Here is a 20,140-nt window from a genome sequence, read left to right as displayed (position 1 = left end):
CACAAATTCCCTCCCAGAGTCTGCACCCAGCCCCCCCACACACACTCCAAGCCCCTGCTCCAGCCCCGAGCCCCCTCCTGCACCCCAAACCCCTCATCCCCAGCCCCACCCCACACCCCCAGCTGAAGCCCTCACCATCTCCACATCCCAATCCCCTGGATCCCCCTACCGTGTCCTGAACCCCTCATTTCTGGCCCCATCCCAGAACCCGCAGCCCCAGACCAGAGCCGGTATCCCCTACCACACCCCAACCCTCTGTCCCAGCCTAGAGCCCCTTCCCACACCATGAACCCCTAATTTCTGGCCCAATTCTGGACCCCACACCCCCAGCCGGAGCACTCACTTCCTCCCGCACCCCAACTGCCTACCCCAGCCCAGTGAAAATGAGTGAATGAGGGTGTGTGAGGGAGGATGGAGTGAGCAGGAGGAGAGGGGCCTTGGGGCAGGGGCAGGGCAAGAGTGTTCAGTTTTGTGTGATTAGAAAGTTAGCAACCCATTGCACAAAACCGAGCACTCCCGCCCTGCCCCTTCTCCGAGACCTGCCATCCACTCACTCCCTCTCCCCTCCCTCTGTCACTCACTCTTCCCCACCCTCATTTCCCAGCCAATGGGAGCTGTGGAGCCGGCGCTCGGGACAGAGGCAGCATGCAGAGCCCCCCAGCCAACCCTCCACCTAGGAACCAAGGGACATGTCACTGCTTCCGGGTGCTGCGTGGAGCCAGGTAGGAGCCTGCCAGCCCCGCTAGCTGGTCTTTTAACAGCCCGGTCAGTGGTGCTGACCGGAGCTGCCAAGGCCCTTTTCAACTGGGCTTTCCGGTCAAAAAACAGACTCCTGGCAACCCTACATAGCGGCCAGAGTCCATGAGGCTGCCCTTGTCCTTAGGGTGGCAAGGCTTAGCAGCCAGTGTCCTTGGTCTCAGGCAGTAGCACCCAATGTTCACAGTCTCAGGCAATGGTGCCTAGTATCTTGGGCAGTTGCCACACCCAGCTAGGGTGACCAGACAGCAAATGTGAAAAATCGGGACAAGGGTTGGGGAGTAATAGGAGCCTATATAAGAAAAAGACCCAAAAATCGGGACTCTCCCTATAAAATTGGGACATCTGGTCACCTTACACCCAGCAGCAGGCGCGGCAGCGGGTAGGAAGACCCGGGTCCACCCTATTCCATTGAGTCCCACCTCCTGGGCCCTATGGAATCGGTAGTCCTGGTCATAGGTGCTTGAACTAGGGGTGCTGGGGAAGCTCCCATACTCCTTGGCTTGAAGTGATTTCAATAATATATGGGCTTTAGAGTTTGGTTCACTGGCTCTCAGCATCCCCACTATACAAATTGTTTCAGCACCCAAGTTCTGGTTTCAGGTTCAGGTTCCAACCTACACAAACGTGTTCCCTGGGCCACTTCCTGTGATTCCAGTTCCAGCAGCTCTGTTGGGGGCAGCAGCCATCTTTCTCCCTCTGTCTCCGTGGTTAACTGCGGGTCCTCAGTGGACTTGGCATCTTTAGCCTCCACGGTCTGGAACTCAAGTGGCTTCCTGGCTGGAACCTGGAGCGTGTGTCCGCTTTCTTTCTCAGTCAGCCCAGACTGAGGGTATGTCTACACTACGAAATTAGGTCGAATTTATAGAAGCCGGTTTTATAGATATCAGTTTTATACAGTCGATTGTGTGTGTCCCCACATAAAATGCTCTAAGTGCATGAAGCCGGCGGACCACATCCACAGTACCGAGGCTAGCATCGACTTCCAGAGCATTGCACTGTGGGTAGCTATCCCACAGTTCCCGCAGTCTCCGCCGCCCATTGGAATTCTGGGTTGAGATCCCAATGCCTGATGATACAAAACAGTGTCGCGGGGGGTTCTGGGTACATGCCGTCAGGCCCCTCCCCCTCTGTCAGAGCAACGGCAGACAATCGATTCGCGCCTTTTTACCTGGGTTACCTGTGCAGACAACATACCACGGCAAGCATGGAGCCCGCTCAGCTCAGCTCACCGTCACCATATGTCATCTGGGTGCCGGCAGACGAGGTACTGCATTGCTACACAGCAGCAGCTAATTGCCTTTTGGCAGTAGACGGTGCAGTATGACTGGTAGCCTTCATCGGCTATCTGGATGCTGGCAGATGTGGGGCTGCATTGCTACACAGCAGCAGCCCCTTGCCTTTTGGCAGTAGATGTTGTACTAAGATTGATATCCGTCATCGTCGTATTCCAGTACAATCAGAGGCATCTGGGCAGACATGCTTTGTCTCCTGTAGACTCGGTCCTGCTGGCAGTCCTCTTGAACGGTCTTGACGATGATGGCTAGCAATTGTAGTACAGTATCTTCTGCCAAGCACCCAGAACATGCCAAGGGCTATCAGGCATGCTGCACCGTCTGCTGCCAGCTTAAGATGTAAAAAATAGATGTATTCATTTGCTTCCCCCTCTCTCCGTGAAATCAACGGCCTGCTAAACCCAGGGGTTTGAGTTCAATCTTTGGGGGGGCCATTCTGTGTGACTGTTGTTTGTGTTTCTCCCTAATGCACAGCCACCTTTGTTGATTTTAATTCCCTGTACCTGTACGCCATGTTGTCAGTCGCCCCTCCCTCCCTCCATCAGTTTCGCGCCTTTTTTCAGACCAGACGCCATAGCACTGGGATCATGGAGCCCGCTCAGATCACTGTGGCAATTATGAGCACTATGAACACCACGCACATTGTCCTGGAGTATATGCAGAGCCAGGACATGCCAAAGCAAAACCAGGACCAGCTGATGACGCAATTGCAGCGCGGCGACGAGAGTGATGAGAAAATTGACATGGACACAGCCCTCACAAAAGGTACGGGCTCCAGCAATGTGCAAATCATGGTGTTACTGGGGCAGGTTCATGCCGTGGAACGCCGATTCTGGGCCCGGGAAACAAGCACAGACTGGTGGGACCGCATCGTGTTGCAGGTCTGGGACGATTCCCAGTGGCTGCGAAACTTTCGCATGCATAAGGGCACTTTCATGGAACTTTGTGACTTGCTTTCCCCTGCCCTGAAGCGCCAGAATACCAGGATGAGAGCAGCCCTCACAGTTGAGAAGCGAGTGGCGATAGCCCTGTGGAAGCTTACAACGCCAGACAGCTACTGGTCAGTCGGGAATCAATTTGGAGTGGGCAAATCTACTGTGGGGGCTGCTGTGATCCAAGTTGCCAGGGCAATCAAAGACCTGCTGATATCAAGGGTAGTGACTCTGGGAAACGTGCAGGCCATAGTGGATGGCTTTGCTGCAATGGGATTCCCAAACTGTGGTGGGGAGATAGACGGAACCCATATCCCTATCTTGGTACCGGAGCACCAAGCCACCGAGTACATAAACCGCAAGGGGTACTTTTCAATGCTGCTGCAAGCCCTGGTGGATCACAAGGGACATTTCACCAACATCAATGTGGGATGGCCGGGAAAGGTACATGATGCTCGCGTCTTCAGGCACTCTGGTCTGTTTTGAAAGCTGGAGGAAGGGACTTTCTTCCCGGACCAGAAAATAACCATTGGGGATGTTGAAATGTCTATCGTGATCCTTGGGGACCCAGCCTACCCCTTAATGCCATGGCTCATGAAGCCGTACACAGGCAGCCTGAACAGTAGTCAGGACCTGTTCAACTACCGGCTGAGCAAGTGCCGAATGGTGGTGGAATGTGCATTTGGACGTTTAAAAGCGCGCTGGCGCAGCTTACTGACTCGCTCAGACCTCAGCGAAAAGAATATCCCCATTGTTCTTGCTGCTTGCTGTGCGCTCCACAATATCTGTGAGAATAAGGGGGAGACATTTATGGCGGGGTGGGAGGTTGAGGCAAATCACCTGGCCGCTGATTACGCGCACCCAGACACCAGGGCGGTTAGAAGAATACAGCAGGGCATGGTGCGCATCAGAGAAGCTTTGAAAACGAGTTTTGTGACTGGCCAGGCTACGGTGTGAAACTTCTGTTTGTTTCTCCTTGATGAACCCTCCGCCCCCCCCACCCAGTTCACTCTACTTCCCTGTAAACCAACCACCCCACCCTCCCCTTCCCCCTTCAAGCACCGCTTGCAAAGGCAATAAAGTCATTATTACTTCACATTCATGCATTCTTTATTAATTCATCACACAACTAGGGGGATAATTGCCAAGGTAGCCCGAGAGGGGTGGGGGAGGAGGGAAGGAAAAGGACACACTGCAGTTTAAAACTTTAAAACTTTAACACTTATTGAAGGCCAGCCTTCCGATGCTCGGGCAATCATCTAGGGTGGAGTGACTGGGTTGCCAGCGGCGCCCCCCACCGTGTTCTTGGGTGTCTGGGTGAGGAGGCAATGGGACTTGGGGACGAGGGCTGTTGGTTACACAGGGGCTGTAGCGGCGGTCTCTGCTCCTGCTGCCTTTCCTGCAGCTCAACCATACGCTGGAGCATATCAGTTTGATGCTCCAGCAGCCGGAGCATCGACTCTTGCCTTCTGTCTGCAAGCTGACGCCACCTATCATCTTCAGCCCACCACTTGCTCTGTTCATCCCGCGATTCATCCCGCCACCTCTCCTCTCGTTCATATTGTGCTTTTCTGTAGTCTGACATTGACTGCCTCCACGCATTCTGCTTTGCTCTTTCAGCGTGGGAGGACATCTGGAGCTCCGTGAACATATCATCCCAAGTCCGCTGTTTTCTCCTTCTAATCTTTGCTAGCCTCTGCGAAGGAGAAACATTTGCAGCTGGTGGAGGACAAGGGAGAGGTGGTTAAAAAAGACACATTTTAGAGAACAATGGGTACACTCTTTCACGTTAAATTTTGCTGTTCAGATTACACAGCACATGTGCTTTCGTTACAAGGTCGCATTTTTCCTCTTATATTGAGGGCCTGCCGGTTTGGTGTGAGAGATCACTCACGCAGTGCCCGGCAACAGAATTCGGCTTGCAGGAAGCCATGGTAAGCCACAGTCTTTTGGCTTTTTTAACCCTCGTAACATTTGGGAATGGCTTCAAACAGTAGTGCCCTCATTTCCCATACCAAGGACCCGTTGGGTTGGCCATTTAAAATGGGTTTGCAATGTAAAAGGAGGGGCTGGGGTTTCCGGGTTAACATGCAGCACAAACCCAACTACCCTTCCCCACACACACACACCCAATTCTCTGGGATGATCCCTTCCCCACGCCCCCCCCCCCCCCCCACCGCGTGGCTAACAGCCGGGAACATTTCTGTTCAGCCGAGCAGGAACGGGCACCTCTGAATGCCCCCTTAATAAAATCACCCCATTTCAACCAGGTGACCGTGAATGATATCACTCTCCTGAGGATAACAAAGAGAGATAAGGAATGGATGTTGTCTGTATGCCAGCAAACACCGGGACCATACGCTGCCATGTTTTGTTATGCCATGATTCCAGACTACGTGCTAGTGGCCTGGCGTGGTAAAGTGTCCTACCATGGCAGACGGGATAAGGCAGCCCTCTCCAGAAACCTTTTACAAAGGCTTTGGGAGTACATGAAGGAGAGCTTTCTGGAGATGTCCCCGGAGGATTTCCGCTCCATCCCCATACACGTTAACAGACTTTTCCAGTAGCTGTACTGGCCACGGTTGCCAGGGCAAATTAATCATTAATCATTAAACACGCTTGCTTTTAAACCATGTGTGATATTTACAAAGGTACACTCACCAGACGTCCCTTGTGTGTCCTCAGGGTCTGGGAGCACGCCTTGGGTGAGTTCGGGGGTTACTGGTTCCAGGTCCAGGGTGATAAACATATCCTGGCTGTTGGGGAAACCGGTTTCTCTGCTTCCTTGCTGTGAGCTATCTTCATTGTCTTCATCATCATCTTCCACGTACCCCGAACCCGCTTCTCTGTTGCGTGTTTCTTCATTGACGGAGTCAAAGCACACGGTTGGGGTAGTGGTGGCTGCACCCCCTAGAATGGCATGCAGCTCCACGTAGAAGTGGCATGTTTGCGGCTCTGCCCCAGACCTTCCGTTTGCCTCTCTGGCTTTGTGGTAGGCTTGCCTTAGATCCTTAATTTTCACGCGGCACTGCTGTGCATCCCTGTTATGGCCTCTGTCCTTCATGGCCTTTGAGACCTTTTCTAATATTTTGCCATTTCGTTTACTGCTACGGAGTTCAGCTAGCACTGATCCATCTCCCCATATGGCGAGTAGATCCCGTACCTCCCGTTCTGTCCATGCTGGAGCTCTTTTGCGATCCTGGGACTCCATCATGGTTACCTGTACTGATGAGCTCTGCGTGGTCACCTGTGCTCTCCACGCTGGGCAAACAGGAAATGAAATTCAAAAGTTCGTGGGGCTTTTCCTGTCTACCTGGTCAGTGCATCTGAGTTGAGAGTGCTGTCCAGAGCGGTCACAATGAAGCACTGTGGGATAGCTCACGGAGGCCAATAACATCGAATTCCGTCCACGCTACCCCAAATCCAACCCGCAAAGGCCAATTTTAGCGCTAATCCCCTCGTCGGAGGTGGAGTAAAGAAACCGGTTTAAAGGGCCCTTTAAGTCGAAAGAAAGGGCTTCGTCGTGTGCATGTGTCCAGGCTTAATTCGATTTAACCCTGCTAAAGTCGACCTAAACTCGTAGTGTAGACCAGGGCTGAGCTGAGCTGCTTCTTTTTATATCCTGGTTTCAGCTGGAGCATGCCCAGCAAGGGCGAGGAGTGTGACCCCCTGAGCACCCAGTGAATGGTCAACCCTTGCTGGGCTAGTGTGCGATTGATACACCCCATCACAGTAAGCTTTGTTGGATCAACAGAGAAAATTAGGTTCAGAAATGAGGGCTCACAACAGAAAATGCCCTGTGTTACCATGCCCGCCCTGTACCCAGTATCCACATCTGAGGGCTGTTGCTGGCAAAAGTATTCCTGCTAATCTCTATTTTTAGGACAGCATGTAAGGAGGGAGGACTATCACAAAGATAACTGCAACCCAGATCACAAAGCAGTTATCAAACTGATGACTCTCCCAAGATTATTGAAAATGATAGTATATTTGCATTTGGCAAGAGCAAAGAAAGTAGAACCCATTTCAGTAAATAAAGAGAAAACTAGATTGTGAGAGCAAGACATTTTGGCGGGATAATGTGTAGTTATGGCTATTCAGAGCAATGGGAATGTCAGTGTTGCATATGGTTACAGTCCAAAATCTCCCTAGAGAAAACTTTTGTGGAATGTTTTCTTAGCTTCCAGGCCCCTATTCCATTTTTTTCCTGAGTGCCTTGAGTAGAGCAGGATGCCTGGAGTGGATCTGAGAGGGAGGTCCTTGTTCCTGTAGTCTTCTGGTCTCTGATTTGATTATTTCACTAGCTACAGACAATGAACAGAGAGCCTATGATGCCCATTACTATAGTATCTGACTGCTCACAAATATTAATTAATTTATTGTCACGACACCCCTGTGAGATGAGAGGATATTATTATCCCAATGTCACAGGTGGGAAACAGACACAGAGAAATTCAAGTCAAAGTATCCACTTCTTTTGGATTCCTAATTTGGGTGCCTAGCACCTGATTTAACAGAGTAGTTAGAACTTTATATGTTCAAAGCACAGCTCCCATTGACTTCAGTTGTGGCTATGAGTGCGCAGCACTTCTGTAAATCAGGCCCCAGGGCATGCAGTCAGTCACCCAGAAAATGAGGAAGATGCAATCAGTGAAAAGTTTGGTTTAAGTGACTTACCCAGCATCAGATAGGAACTGTGGAACAGGCAAGTACAGAAACCAGTTATCCAGGGCAGAATTCAATGGAAGTAACCTTGACATCATCCCTTCTCTTCCTGTAATCCCCTGCTATATTCACTACACACCTTCCAACTTCAGCAACAAATGAAGCAGGGGCCTTACAGACAAGTCTCCTTTATTACTCAACCCTGCCTCATCCCCAGGGCAGGTCCAAGTGGTATGGAAAAATTAGCATGTGACCATGTTATTTAAATACTATCTGAATGCATATGCACAAAGGAGCCAAATTAAGGTTGCACAGACAACCTTAATTCTGGCATTTCCTAACTGTTGACTGTTTGACTTTTGCATCCTTAATAATGTTCTTATTGTTTGCAGGTAATTTCCTAGGTTTTAAAAAAAGCAAACTGAAAAGCCAGAAATTGTATGACTAGGTTATGTACACACTCTATTTTCAAGTTTGGCAGCTGAGCTGACATTTTTTGTGTTTTGGAATGACCCAAAACAATTTTTTTTCAAAATTTTCATCAAATAAAAAAAGTTGGAAAAAGTTTGTTTGGGTTCAAATGAAACGTTTCATTTCAAAGGGTTTTTTTTTTTATCTTTTTTTAAAAAATGTAATAACATTGAAGTAAAATTCAAAACAAAATGTCATTTCAAATAAAAAAGTTGAAATGTTTAAACTTTTTTGGAAATTTTTCCCACTGACAAACAATTTGGCAAATTTGACACAAATTTGCAAAACATTGTCATTAACCCAAATCTGAATTTTTTTGGCAACAAAAGTTTCATCCCAAAATTTTTTTCTAGATCTATATTATTGCATCACAGGGAAACCTCCTCCCCCCACCTGGCTCTTTTTCTTACTCCCATTCACTTCACCTAGCCAGTCTCTACCTTTCAGGCTTCTCATCCCAGTCTCTCTGATCATCAATTCATAGTCTGACCTCTTGGGATTCCCCATCCCAGTCTCTGCCCCCCAATTCCCACTCTCCTTGCCAGGCCACTCCCAACCCCTCCCCACCATAACCCTGTAGCTGTTTCTCCCGGTTTCCTTGCTTAGCCAGTTCCAGTCCCGCACGCTGGCTCTTCAAGGTGGAGAAGAGCCAGTGTCCAGGGGGAGAATTGGGATTGTCTGGGCAAAGAGACTGGGACCAGGAGCAGATTGGATGAGGAGCCTGGGGAGAGAGACTCGGAATGTGAGTGGGTGTGGGATGTAATTGGAAACCATCCATCCATTCCAATCACATCCCACACCCACTCACATTCCGAGTCTCTCTCCCCAGGCTCCTCATCCAATCTGTGTCCTCTATTATCCCCTGCTCCTGGTCCCAGTCTCTTTGCCCAGACAATCCCAATTCTCCCCCTGGACACTGGCTCCTCGTCATTTCTATCTCTCCCCATCTCACCTCCTTCCCTCCACCTCACTGGTTCTCAGTCCCAGTCTCCCACCCAGCTTCTCATCCAATCTCAATCTGCCCCCACCTGCTAGCTCCCAGTCCCTGTGTCCATCGAGTCCCGGTCTCTGCCCCAGTTCCCACTCCCAGTCTGTTTCCCTCCCCCACCATCTGACCAACATCCAAGATCCCAGTCTATACCTCCCTCTAAACTCTTGTCCCAATCTACTCTCCCTGCCAGTCCAGCTCTTGTCCCCTCTGCATCCTAATCAGGCAGCTCCCTCCTCCACATTCCCTGGGTATAGCAGGGATGTCATTGACAACAAAGGACAGGACAATCTCCTTATTCTCAGTCAGATGCCTATAAGCAGCACAACCCACAACTCCAGACAGCTGCAATTACATGGGAAATCCTGCTCTGCCCTGGGCTGGAACATGCTCACCGTGGACCACATCATCAGGGAGTTTAGCTGCCAGGATCGAACAAGTTTCTACTGAGCATGTACAAAATGGATTTTTCAAAGGGTTATAAATTGGCCAAAGTTGGGTAGATTTTCATGGGGACAGCAAAAGGCACACCCCTGACACAAAGGCACATCTCCCTGCCGAATTTCAAATCCCTGCTCAAAAGCATGAGGGCACAAGAATTTTTCAAAGAAAAGGTGACCAGAATTTAACATGGGCAAAACAATTCATTTTCCCCCAGCCTCATTCTAAGAAATGGCTGAAACATTTTGGCTGAAATTTGCCACAAAAATTCAGCCCAAGGTAGACACCCAGAATGGAAAATTTCAGCCCAAATGGTTAAAGTTTGGAAAAGTTATTATAAGCAACTGAAAACAGCATCTTATAAAAGCAAATGTCAGACAACCTTAATAATAGGGGTGCAAAGGACACCCAGAGTCAAAGGTTGCTAATTTAAAACTAATAATCAAACCTAACTGGCAGACAGAGACACCATACAAAGGATACCCGAGGCAATACAGAACTGAAATGGGACAATCCTGGGGGCTTGGCATGTTGAGTGGGGGGCCGCCCCTGTTTGCCCAGTGCAGGGTTGCCCATCAAATGATTGCCAGGATTCCCTGTTGCATCAAACAATCGTGATCAAGGGGCTCAGGACCCCTGGCGGGCAGAGCAAACAAGTAGTCTGTACCCCTTGGGTCTACTGGCCAGAGCAAACAATGGCAGTTGGGGCTCTGACCCTCGGGGCAGGGCAGAGCAAACAATCAGTCTGCAGCCCCTAGGGCAGGGCAGAGCAAACACTCAGTCTATATCCAGAGTCCCTGGTAGCCATGCCTAGTGGCAATTGCAGACCAGAGTGGGAAGGTAGGGGAACCTGGGCCCACCCTACTTCACCAGGTTCTTAAACTGCCTATTAAGGGTTCAGGCATTGGCTCCTAACACATTCCCTGGGTCACTTACTACCATAAAGCCCATCTTGGGCATCTCCTCAGCTGGCAGCGGCTCAGCATCTCCATCAGTCTCTGTGGTCAGCTAGTCGTCCACAGCCCCAACAGCCTGGAGAGTCAAGGGTTCCACTGCAGGAGCCTGCAGCACACATCCTTCCTCCACCAGCCTAAACTTAGCTGGGATGTCTCCTTTTATCTGTCCCCTCCACCTGGAGCATGTACAGCAGGGGTCTAGGGGAAGTGGTCTCCTGGGCTCATAATGATTGGTCATCCCCTGTTGACCCAGTGCAGGGTTGGTACCTCACAGGAACACAGAGCCAAAGCAAAATCAGAAGAGCTAGAACTCCTTTGGTGAAGAATGAACCAAAGGACTCAATGTTCAAGGGATAGTGGTTAGAAGTGGGGGGCCAAAAAACTTCAGGAATTGGGGTGTTCCACTGATCCCACACTAGAAAGACAAGGCCCAGGACTAAAAATTGTGCACAGATGGTACCTTTAGAGACTGTGATTAACAAAAAGAAAAAAAAGAAACTGATGCCTGAATTCCTGTGCAAAAATAACATATAGGACCTGATGTAACACTCAAAACACGCTACCAAAATATAGAAGTTATGTTTGTACTACTCATCATTGCAGAAAACACTGCTCAGCAGACACATGTTGTCTAACTGAATCACGAAACATACTTGACTAGGTATAACCTTAGTGGAAGTTATAACTGACCCCACATTTCTCCTGTGAGTCAGCTGGCCTTGGTTGAACAGGACTGTTTGTCTGAGCCCCATTTGTAGTCTCTACCTATGCAATACCCCCCACCCCCAGTAAGGTCTGCTGGTCTGAGTCCTCTGTGTTTCTTCTTTTTAGTTTCTGTAGGAGGTGGATTAATGCAAAAAAAATTAATACAAATACATATAAAAACCTCTTTTTTCCATCCTCAGGAACAGCCAAGTGAGGTTTTTGTCAAGCTTTCCAATAAAATTCACCTTTGTGCTTATAATATACATGAACAATGTTAGTCCAATGGGTTAATTACTTTGAAAAACTATTAGCACCTCAAAATAGGGGTTTAGAATAAAAATCCAGCCATAACTATAATATTGAAATAGGCAAATTATGAACTCCAGTAAGTTATCACATTTTTAATATAGCCATGGGCCAGGTCAGCCAACTTCAAAATCTTCTCTTCCAACAGCACTATGCTAAAGCTAAGGACATTTGGCAACCACACCACCCCCTACTTCCTTGAAGAAATACACACAACTCACATTCCCTCTTCTTAGCACATAGCCACACTGAACTTTCCCAGTGCCCTGAGGGCTAATGAAATGGGGATAGGCACACATGGGGATAATTCCCAGTGTCTGGGTGCTTCAGAAAACCCCACAATTCCTAAAGAGGAACTGTAGTTTTTATTTTATTTTATTTTAATGTAGAGCTCAATCTTCAAGTTGCTTTGTGTCTGCTGTTTCATCAGTGAGAGCAGAAAGCACTCAGCACCTAACAGGAGGTGCTCACCAGCTTGCAGGATTGAAGCTTCATTTTTAAAATGCACGTCATATCAGTAGTCAGATTCTCTTTTTCCTACTCCTCTCTCCTGCTGGGTGTGGGTAGCCCTTTCTTCGGGTGTGCTTCTTAAGCACTTGTTCTGATTACGAGGAGCACTTCAGTTATAGACCTAGAGACTGAAGTAGGAGTAGGTGGTGTTTATTTGGCAAGGAAGAAAGGGCAACACTTTTCAAAGATTAAAGTTTAAAAATAAAAATATTCTTCCTAGGGGAAGGAAAATGAGACTGTCAGTGCATAAAAATGGAACAGGTTTACATGGGACTAAAATGTGGGATGTTCTTTATTATCACAGTAGTGACCTCCGATGGTCACAGAAGGCATTCCATTCTCTAAACTCCTGTTTTCACCTCCTCATAGCTTTCATTAAAAAAAATTTTGGACTCACATTTTTCATGCTTTCATCTCAGCCCAAAGGTGAGTTTATTGTGGAAAGTTTGAAGAAAAAACAAGCAGGCTGTCTTAATTAACAGGCAGTTATAGGATTGTGGGAAATTTTTTTTCTATTTTTGCATATAACCCAAAATGCTTATGTTTCTAAAAAAAAAAACATCTGAAGAAGTGGGTTTTTTACCCATGAAAGCTTATGCCCGAATAAATCTGTCAGTCTTTAAGGTGCTACTGGACTCCTTGTTGTTTCTGTGGACACAGACTAACATGGCTACCCCTCTGATACATTTCTAAAAAGTTCAGATTTGGCATAGATTTAACCCCTGAGAGGGTGGCCCAGTAAAACAGGGCAAGAGACCGACAGTCAGGATATCTGGGTTCTTCTCCTGACTCTGCCACTGACTTGCTGCAATTTTGAGCATCTTACATTATACGTCTCAGTAGTAACTCAATCTCCCCATCTGTAAAATGGAGATAATACTTTCCAACCTTTGTACAAAGTTTTCAGATCTACAGAGAAAAAATGCCGTATAAGAATTAATTGTTAAAATATTTGGTTAAGAAATACTAGCACAAAAGTTGAATTCATTAACCTTTTAACATGCATCAGTTTCTTGTGAGATTTATCTAAATAAGTGCCCATGAAAGTCATATTTAGAACTGTGTTCATTTTAGCACAATTGGTAAAAGTTTGTGCATTTCGCTGCTCTGGCACCCCATTGGTAGATATGGGTTTAGGAAGAACTACCTCACTCTTGGCCCTGATCCTGAGGCAAGAGTGAAGAATAGACAGCTCTTAACTCTACCAGGAACAGGCTCATCAAAGTAATTGCCCTCCCTTGTATGTATCAATTCTCTGACACACACCCCCAGCTGTCAACCCTTCCAATACTCTTCCCTCAGGGACAAGTGCTCGGCTTTCAATCACTATCCACTGATCAGACAGACCAGCCTCATTGCAACCAGTGCTCTTGAACACTTTACCCCATTTCCAAGCCTTTGGCCCTCCTCACAGTTGTCTGTCCCCCAGACCCTTCTACATGACTGATAAGTGCTGTATCACCCAGCTTTCCTATCATATTGACCCTCTAACTAGTGACAAACTCCTGACCCCCAGTCCTGGTCTCAAATGCTCCTCACTCCATGAAATTCACAGATGTGACAAAACACAGAACCCCCTTCCAATTCTCAAACTTCCCATTGTGATAAGCCCCGAACTGTCCCTATTAGCTGTCAAATGCAATGACTATCCCATGATCCCCCTTTGAGTTATCAAAACCCTCTGTGACCACTAGCAGCTGTTAACCTCTCCCAGCACACCCTCACAAAAGGCCAAATTCTTCAGTAACACTGGTTGTGATGATTTAGAAAATCCCTGTATGTACAATTTATGAGTTCTGACTGGTATTATGAAATTGCTGTATCATGGATGTGGAGTTAGCCAGGTGCTGTCACGTCTGTGTTACATAACCCCCAGACCAGGGACAAAGGAGAGCGGTTAACCTTAATCACTGTGCTCTGCCCAAACAATGTGTATGCTAAGAAGAGTTGCCTGAGAGAGGATTGGAAACCAGTTCAACCAAGTTTGCCTGCAAGGCTAGGATTTTCTGGGTGGAATATTTCCCCCCAAAAGGGGGACAGAACTAGCCTTTAAAACTACAGAGACTGGATGAGTAGAGTGATGCCCTGAGACACACAGGAAGCTTGGGCAGAAGAGAAGCATGCTTAATGCTTTCATAGCAGTGTGGGTTTGTTTAATTGAGGGATCAGCCAGAAAGAAGGAAACTGGGACACAGATGAGAGAGACATTCCGTGGTTGAGAAACTGTGTGCAGGAAGGGGGCATCCTAAACCCCAAAGAATGCTCAAGACTGGTGAGGAAACTGAAGTAGGGAAATACACATAGGTGTTTTATTGTTTGCCTACATCTTTAGCTCTCTTGTAATATTTAAGTAAAGAGTAATTGTGTTTGGAAAACTTTCTAAAGTCTATCTGTATGTCTATTTGCTTCACCAATATGTGCCCCTCAGGAGTTAAACTATAAACCTACTAGAGCGACCATGGATGGAACTCTGGGAAAGAGCGTGCTTAAGCTACTAGGGAGTCTGCGAGTAGGTCACCATTGGTCCTGGGGGCCAAGGGCAGCTAGGCTATGAGATCCCATTTCTATAAAGGGGTAACAGCCTGCCTGTGCTCAGGAAATGTGCTAAAGATGCCAAGGGCAGAGAGAGTGCTGCAACCTATTCTGCCCAAGGGAAGCTTAAGAGCACATTAATCTAGTGTTTTGGGTTCCCTCCCCAACACAGCAGCCTGGAGTTTCCAGCCAAGAGGGGTTCTACCAGGAATATGTGTGACAATCATTGTAAACCTAGATAGTGTCCAGTGGTGGTCAGTTGAGTTTCTCTGGATTTATACCAGTGTAACTGGAAGAAGTTGGGCCAAATTATCCTGATGCATTATTTGGCAAATACTACAGTATAATAGAGAAAAAAAATCTGCCTTTACCTAAACATTGAGATCCACATACGGATTTCATTATTATTGCCTAAATTGTATGATTACTTATTGAAAAAAGCCATATTTATATATGCAAAGGGGTAAGTTAAGGTTTGTCTGGGAAACTTGGCTGAGAATTTCCTGTTTAAATCCTCAGATTTAATTTGGCATGAATTACCATTTTTTCCTGGGAGTTAGCAAGTTGTAGCAGAGCAGCACCCAGCCTGTCCACAAGTTTTCAAATTGATCAGAGGGGTGTGACTGTATGCTAAAGTTCAAGCGGAGTCACCCTTGAGGCAGCATAAAGATTACCTGAACGAAGATAGATTTTAGAGTGCTGAAAGTACTGATATTTATTGTCTGAAAAAAAAAAAATCCCTGTAAAGATGACAATTCTTAGGTAGAGAGGGACGTGCAGGGAAGAAGGTGCAAAATCCCCTGTATTGGTGAGGAAGGTAATTGTTCTGTCTGTGAGGTAATTTGGATTTGAGAGAATGTTCCGATGATGGGCGACTGGAGGAGGGAATTATTTTGAGTCTATCCTCCATCTCAGAATTTGCTTTCAGTAGAAGAAATGCACAATATGCACCAAATCCGGGAGTAATCCAAAAACGCCACACTTCCCCTCCAAAACACTCATTGACCTTGCTCTCTCTGCTCCACGGCAGTGAGGTGCAGACGAAGGAGGAGAGGGGGGTTCTGTGCCCCAAACTGAAGGAGGCAAGGGGTAGGGGACACCTCTATGTGTGCGTGGGGAGACCTGTGCTCTGGGTTTGAGGGGCTATGAAGAGGTCCTCTGTGAGTGCGCTGGGCTGGAGGCAGTAAGGGGTGGCTGGGTGCACATGTCTCTGAGATCTGTCTGGGGAAAGGAATGGTGGCTGCTGGAACGGGGGTGGGTGGGGGGTGGCAGGGACCTCTGGCGGGGGCATGTCTGCCTCTGGGTTTTGTACCCAGGGTAGTGGGCTCTGAGGAGTGCAGTGTTCTCTCAGGGGTGCTCCTGGGAAAGGGGTGCAGCTGTGGGAGGCTCTATCGGGGCAGGTGCTACCTCTCAGGGGGGTGTAGGTCTCTAGCTGGGGAGGGGACTGCTGGGGGAGTGTAGTTCTCTCCAGGGTTGTCCATCTCCTGGGGGCTCTAGCCGGGCTGGGAGGGAGGGTTCTGGGGGGAGACAGGTCATCTCCCGGTGGCTCATGGGGGGCCATCTGTCTCCTGGGGGCTCTAGCTAGGCTAGGGAGCTCTGGGGGGCGGCAGTTGGTGTCCGGGGAACTCTGGGGGGGCCAGTCGGTCTCCTGGGGTCTTGGGGGGGCAGTCGGTGTCCAGGGAGCTCTGGGGGAGGGCTGATGGGTCTTCCGGGGGCTCTAGCTAGGCTAGGGAGCTGGGGGGGCGGCAGTCGGTGTCCAGGGGGCTCTGGGGGAGGGCTGATCGGTCTTCTGGGGGCTCTAGCTGGGCTAGGGGGCTCTAGGGGACCAGTCAGTGTCCAGGAGACTGGGGGGGGGGGCGGTCGGTCTCCCAGGGGTTCGGGGGGCATTCGGTGTCCGGGAGGCTCTGGGGGGCCAATGGGTCCCCCGGGGGTTCGGGTGGGGGGCAGTCCGGTGTCCGGGGGACTCGGTGCGACGGTCGCTGTCCCGGGGCCTCTAGCCGGGCCGGGGGTCCCTCCCCCGCGCACGCTGCAGGTCTCTATCTCCCTCCCGCGCAGGCTGCTGCCTTCCTACCCCCGTTGCCGTGGCAACCGCCCGGCCTCCCCCAGTCCCGCGCTGCCTGCGGAGTCGCTCGGCAGCCGCCGCTCGGAGCCGGACTCGCCGCCGCTCTCACAGCCTCACATGGAGCTGCTGGCTGCGGCGCTGAGCGCCGCCTGCGCCCTGGACCGCGACGGCTCGGCGGAGAGCGCGTCCGGAGCCCGCCCGGCCGGCAGGTGAGGGGCGGGGGTTGACAGCGGGGAGGGGACGCCCCGCCGCGGGATCCACTCACCTCTGCCCGCCTGCAGGCGGACCCACCGGCGGGCTCGCGTCCCTCCTCTGCCCCCAGAGCCACAGCGCGGTGATCCGCGGCTCGGACCCTGCCCCGCCCGGGGCTGTTCTCCAACCCCCCAATTCCCCTGCCCCGCCCGGGGCTGTTCTCCAACACCCCCATCCCACTGCCCCGCCCGGGGCTGTTCACCCCCCCCGCACCCCAAGCCCCCTGCGCCGCCCGGAGTTGTTCTCCAACACCCCCCCCTCCGCACCCCAAGCCCCCTGCCCCGCCCGGGGCTGTTCTCCAACACCCCCTCCCCATCCCACTGCCGTGCTGGGGCTGCTCTCCAACACCCCCCCCCCCCCACGCAGCCCACTCCCACTGCCCTGCCCGGGTCTGCTCTCTAACCACCACCCCGCGCCCCAACCCGGGCTGATCTCCACTCTCAGCACCTTTTCCCCTGCACCACCTGGCTGATCTCCAACACCCCCTCCAGCCCTCCTCCACCCCCTTACTGACATGGTGGTGTTCTCCATTCCACCACCCCCCCAACACACACACAACCAGAACTGATCTCCATTATATCCCCTGCCCCCCCCCCCCCATACGTATGCATCAACCAGGGCTGATTTCCATCACACTCCTTTCCCCCTCCTCGCAACATCCCTCACCCCAACCGGGCTGATCCCCATTTCTCCCCCCATCTTCCTGTACCAATCCAGGCTGAACTCCAGCTAGAACCTAGATTCCAGTACCCTCTTCCTACACCAGGGTATGTGACTGAACTCTCAGCATCCCTTCCCCCTGCCTCCTTCCATGTACTGGAACTGAGATGCATTCATCCTCTGTCCTCCCTACTCTATACAGACCTGAGCTGAACCCCAGCCAGAATATTTCTCTCTGTGTGTCTCACACACACACACACCTGCTCTGAGGCTGGCTCTGTCCTTGCACAGGGCTAAGCTCAGTCGGTGATGGGATCCCATACCCCAGCTCCGGGTGGAATCAGGGGAGGTTACTGCTCTCCTGCAGGGCCAAAGCCTCCACTCCCAGTGCTCAAAGACAGCTCCTGTGGCACACAGGAGTTTTTTGGAGAGGAAGGAGTGTGCCTGCCCCATGGAGGTGAATCATAGGGTAGTTCTGAAAGATACACACTCAGGATCCCTAAATAGTGTGTCTTGCTGGCCACTGATGCTGGTAAGTGCCAGAGCCCACTGGTATATATGGAAGCTGGGTGTATCAAATGCTTGGGCTGAGGGCAGCTCGACTGACAATGCCTGACTCTATATTTCTCTCCCAAAGAGAATCCCCTTCCACAGCTGGACCAGTGCTTATCCCTGATGAGAGCCCCGTGCTCCCAGAGTGCCCTGCTGCTCTCCCTGAAACCCTGCAAATGATTCACCCCATGACAACTGACTCCTGGAAAACCCTCATTGAACAAATAGGTAAGGGCCATGTTTGTTGTGCCATAAACTTATGGGCTGCCTAAGGCATGGTGCTGTCTGACAGAAATACTGCCCCTATTAACCCAGGTAATGTTCCTAGATTTCTAGAGTGCGAAGTCTTTGCTCATGCATTTCTGATGAGTGAAGACGCTGAATATAAATAAGAGAAAATAGTTCAAACATTTACATAAAACCCGTTAGAACTAAATTTGGCCTGAAATTTGTAAGAAGTGGTTCAAGTAGGTTCTTTTCTAGCCTTTTAATCTTGGGGCAGTATTTATATTAGTTAAAGATACCATCCATTTAAGATTCTTCTGGATGTTAGCTCCTTATTGTTCAGGTTGCCTGAACCTTGAAAGCAGCAATAATTGGAGAGCAAAAATGAATCTCCCTAATAGCAGTCATGTGCCACCCTCCGCTGCCCTCAAGGTGTGAGGGCACAAGAAGTGGAAAAAGCTCCCCACAGGAGAGAGCTTCTCATCAGCCATCAATCGAGATCTTCACTGGATCCCAACATGGTTTATTATTATCAATCATTTATGATAGAGTAGCACCAAGAGGCCTTATCAGGACTCTGCTGTGCTAGGTGCTGTGCAGGGAGAGCAAGAAACAGTCCCTGCCCCAAAGAGCTTACATTTAAATAGACTAGACAGATAAATAGACAAACATAAAAACAAAAAAATGAAAAAACAGACATCTTTGCTATCTTTTTAAAAACTAAATTGGGGTATTCCCCCCACTTCCATTTTCCAGATGCTCCAGCCATTGCTGATCTAGTGTGCTTTTCTTCCACCCTGGCTACTCCACAGAGGTAGATAAGGAAAAGACCAAATAAAAACAATCAAAAAGTGCCTACAAGCTAAAGATATCTAAAGGCAAACCCTTTCAGTTCATGCAATCCAGTCGCTCGTCTCTATAGGAAGCAGTGGGAGATTCCTGTCTCCTCCAGGGCTTCCTGGGGATGGGAGCATGGACCAGGATTGCAACACAGCCACTTTTACACTAAATCTAAATAAATACTGTTCTTTCAACAAAAATCTCAAAATACAAACTCAACATAAAACCCTTTTGAAAAAAGCAACACGTTATGTATATACACATTCAACCTCAAACGCAAATCCACATATTTACTTAACTTTATTATAAATACACTTTCCTATTAAGCATATTATTTGGATTACAGTAGCACCCAGAGGCACCAATTCGAATCAGCACCAAATTGAGCTGAGGCTGAACAAACATACTATAAGAGAGACAGTCCCTGCCTGAAAGAGATTATAAACTAAAGATCTGATCCTGTAATCTGATTCATGTGGATGGAATACTGCACCTGTGTGGAACCCCAGTGGCTTTGTCAGGCAGTGTGTGTCCACTCACAGAAATCAGTTTTCAGGATTGAGGCCTAACTAGGGAGAAAATGCAACACAAATAGGAGTGTGGACAGAAGGAGGAAGGCAAGTATGAGAATAAGAGGAACACAAAATTGCATATATTGGGGTGGCCAAGAGCCATATGCAGCTCTTTTACAGTTAAAGTGCGGCTCACGGAGCCCCCCACACCCTCCTATTCTCTGCCTACCAGACGGGGGCAAAGTTTGGGGCTTCTGCCCTGCGGCGGGATGGTGGGGCTAGGGGCTTCTGCCAGTGACGACTGGTACCTGATGAGGTTTGCCCCCCTCTAACAGCTTGAGTCTTGCCCCCCCCATGCTCCTCCCTTACCCTGAACGGTCCTCCCTGCAGATCCCAACTGTTTGCCGCTGCCTCTCCCCATGACTGCAGCGCCCAGCTTGCCAGCTCCAGCAGCTGCCGTGCAGGGAGGATGGTCCAGTG

At 49.5% G+C, this 20,140-nt stretch overlaps 1 protein-coding gene across 4 annotated transcripts in view; it reads left to right on the top strand.

The window, feature by feature from the left end:
- The window catches only part of NGEF (neuronal guanine nucleotide exchange factor), a 110,459-nt gene that overhangs the window by 41,761 nt on the left and 48,558 nt on the right, over window positions 1–20,140 (top strand). For all 4 annotated transcript variants that reach the window (XM_054040539.1, XM_054040538.1, XM_054040540.1 and 1 more), the window contains 2 exons: window positions 16,613–16,828; window positions 18,169–18,311. In XM_054040539.1, the coding sequence (XP_053896514.1) occupies window positions 16,613–16,828; window positions 18,169–18,311 (359 nt within the window). The remainder of the gene's footprint in view (window positions 1–16,612; window positions 16,829–18,168; window positions 18,312–20,140) is intronic.

Source organism: Malaclemys terrapin, chromosome 9, assembly GCF_027887155.1.
Source record: "Malaclemys terrapin pileata isolate rMalTer1 chromosome 9, rMalTer1.hap1, whole genome shotgun sequence".
Lineage (NCBI taxonomy): Eukaryota > Metazoa > Chordata > Testudines > Emydidae > Malaclemys > Malaclemys terrapin.
Note: the sequence above shows the minus strand (reverse complement) of the source record. Positions and strands in the feature narration are given on the sequence as shown.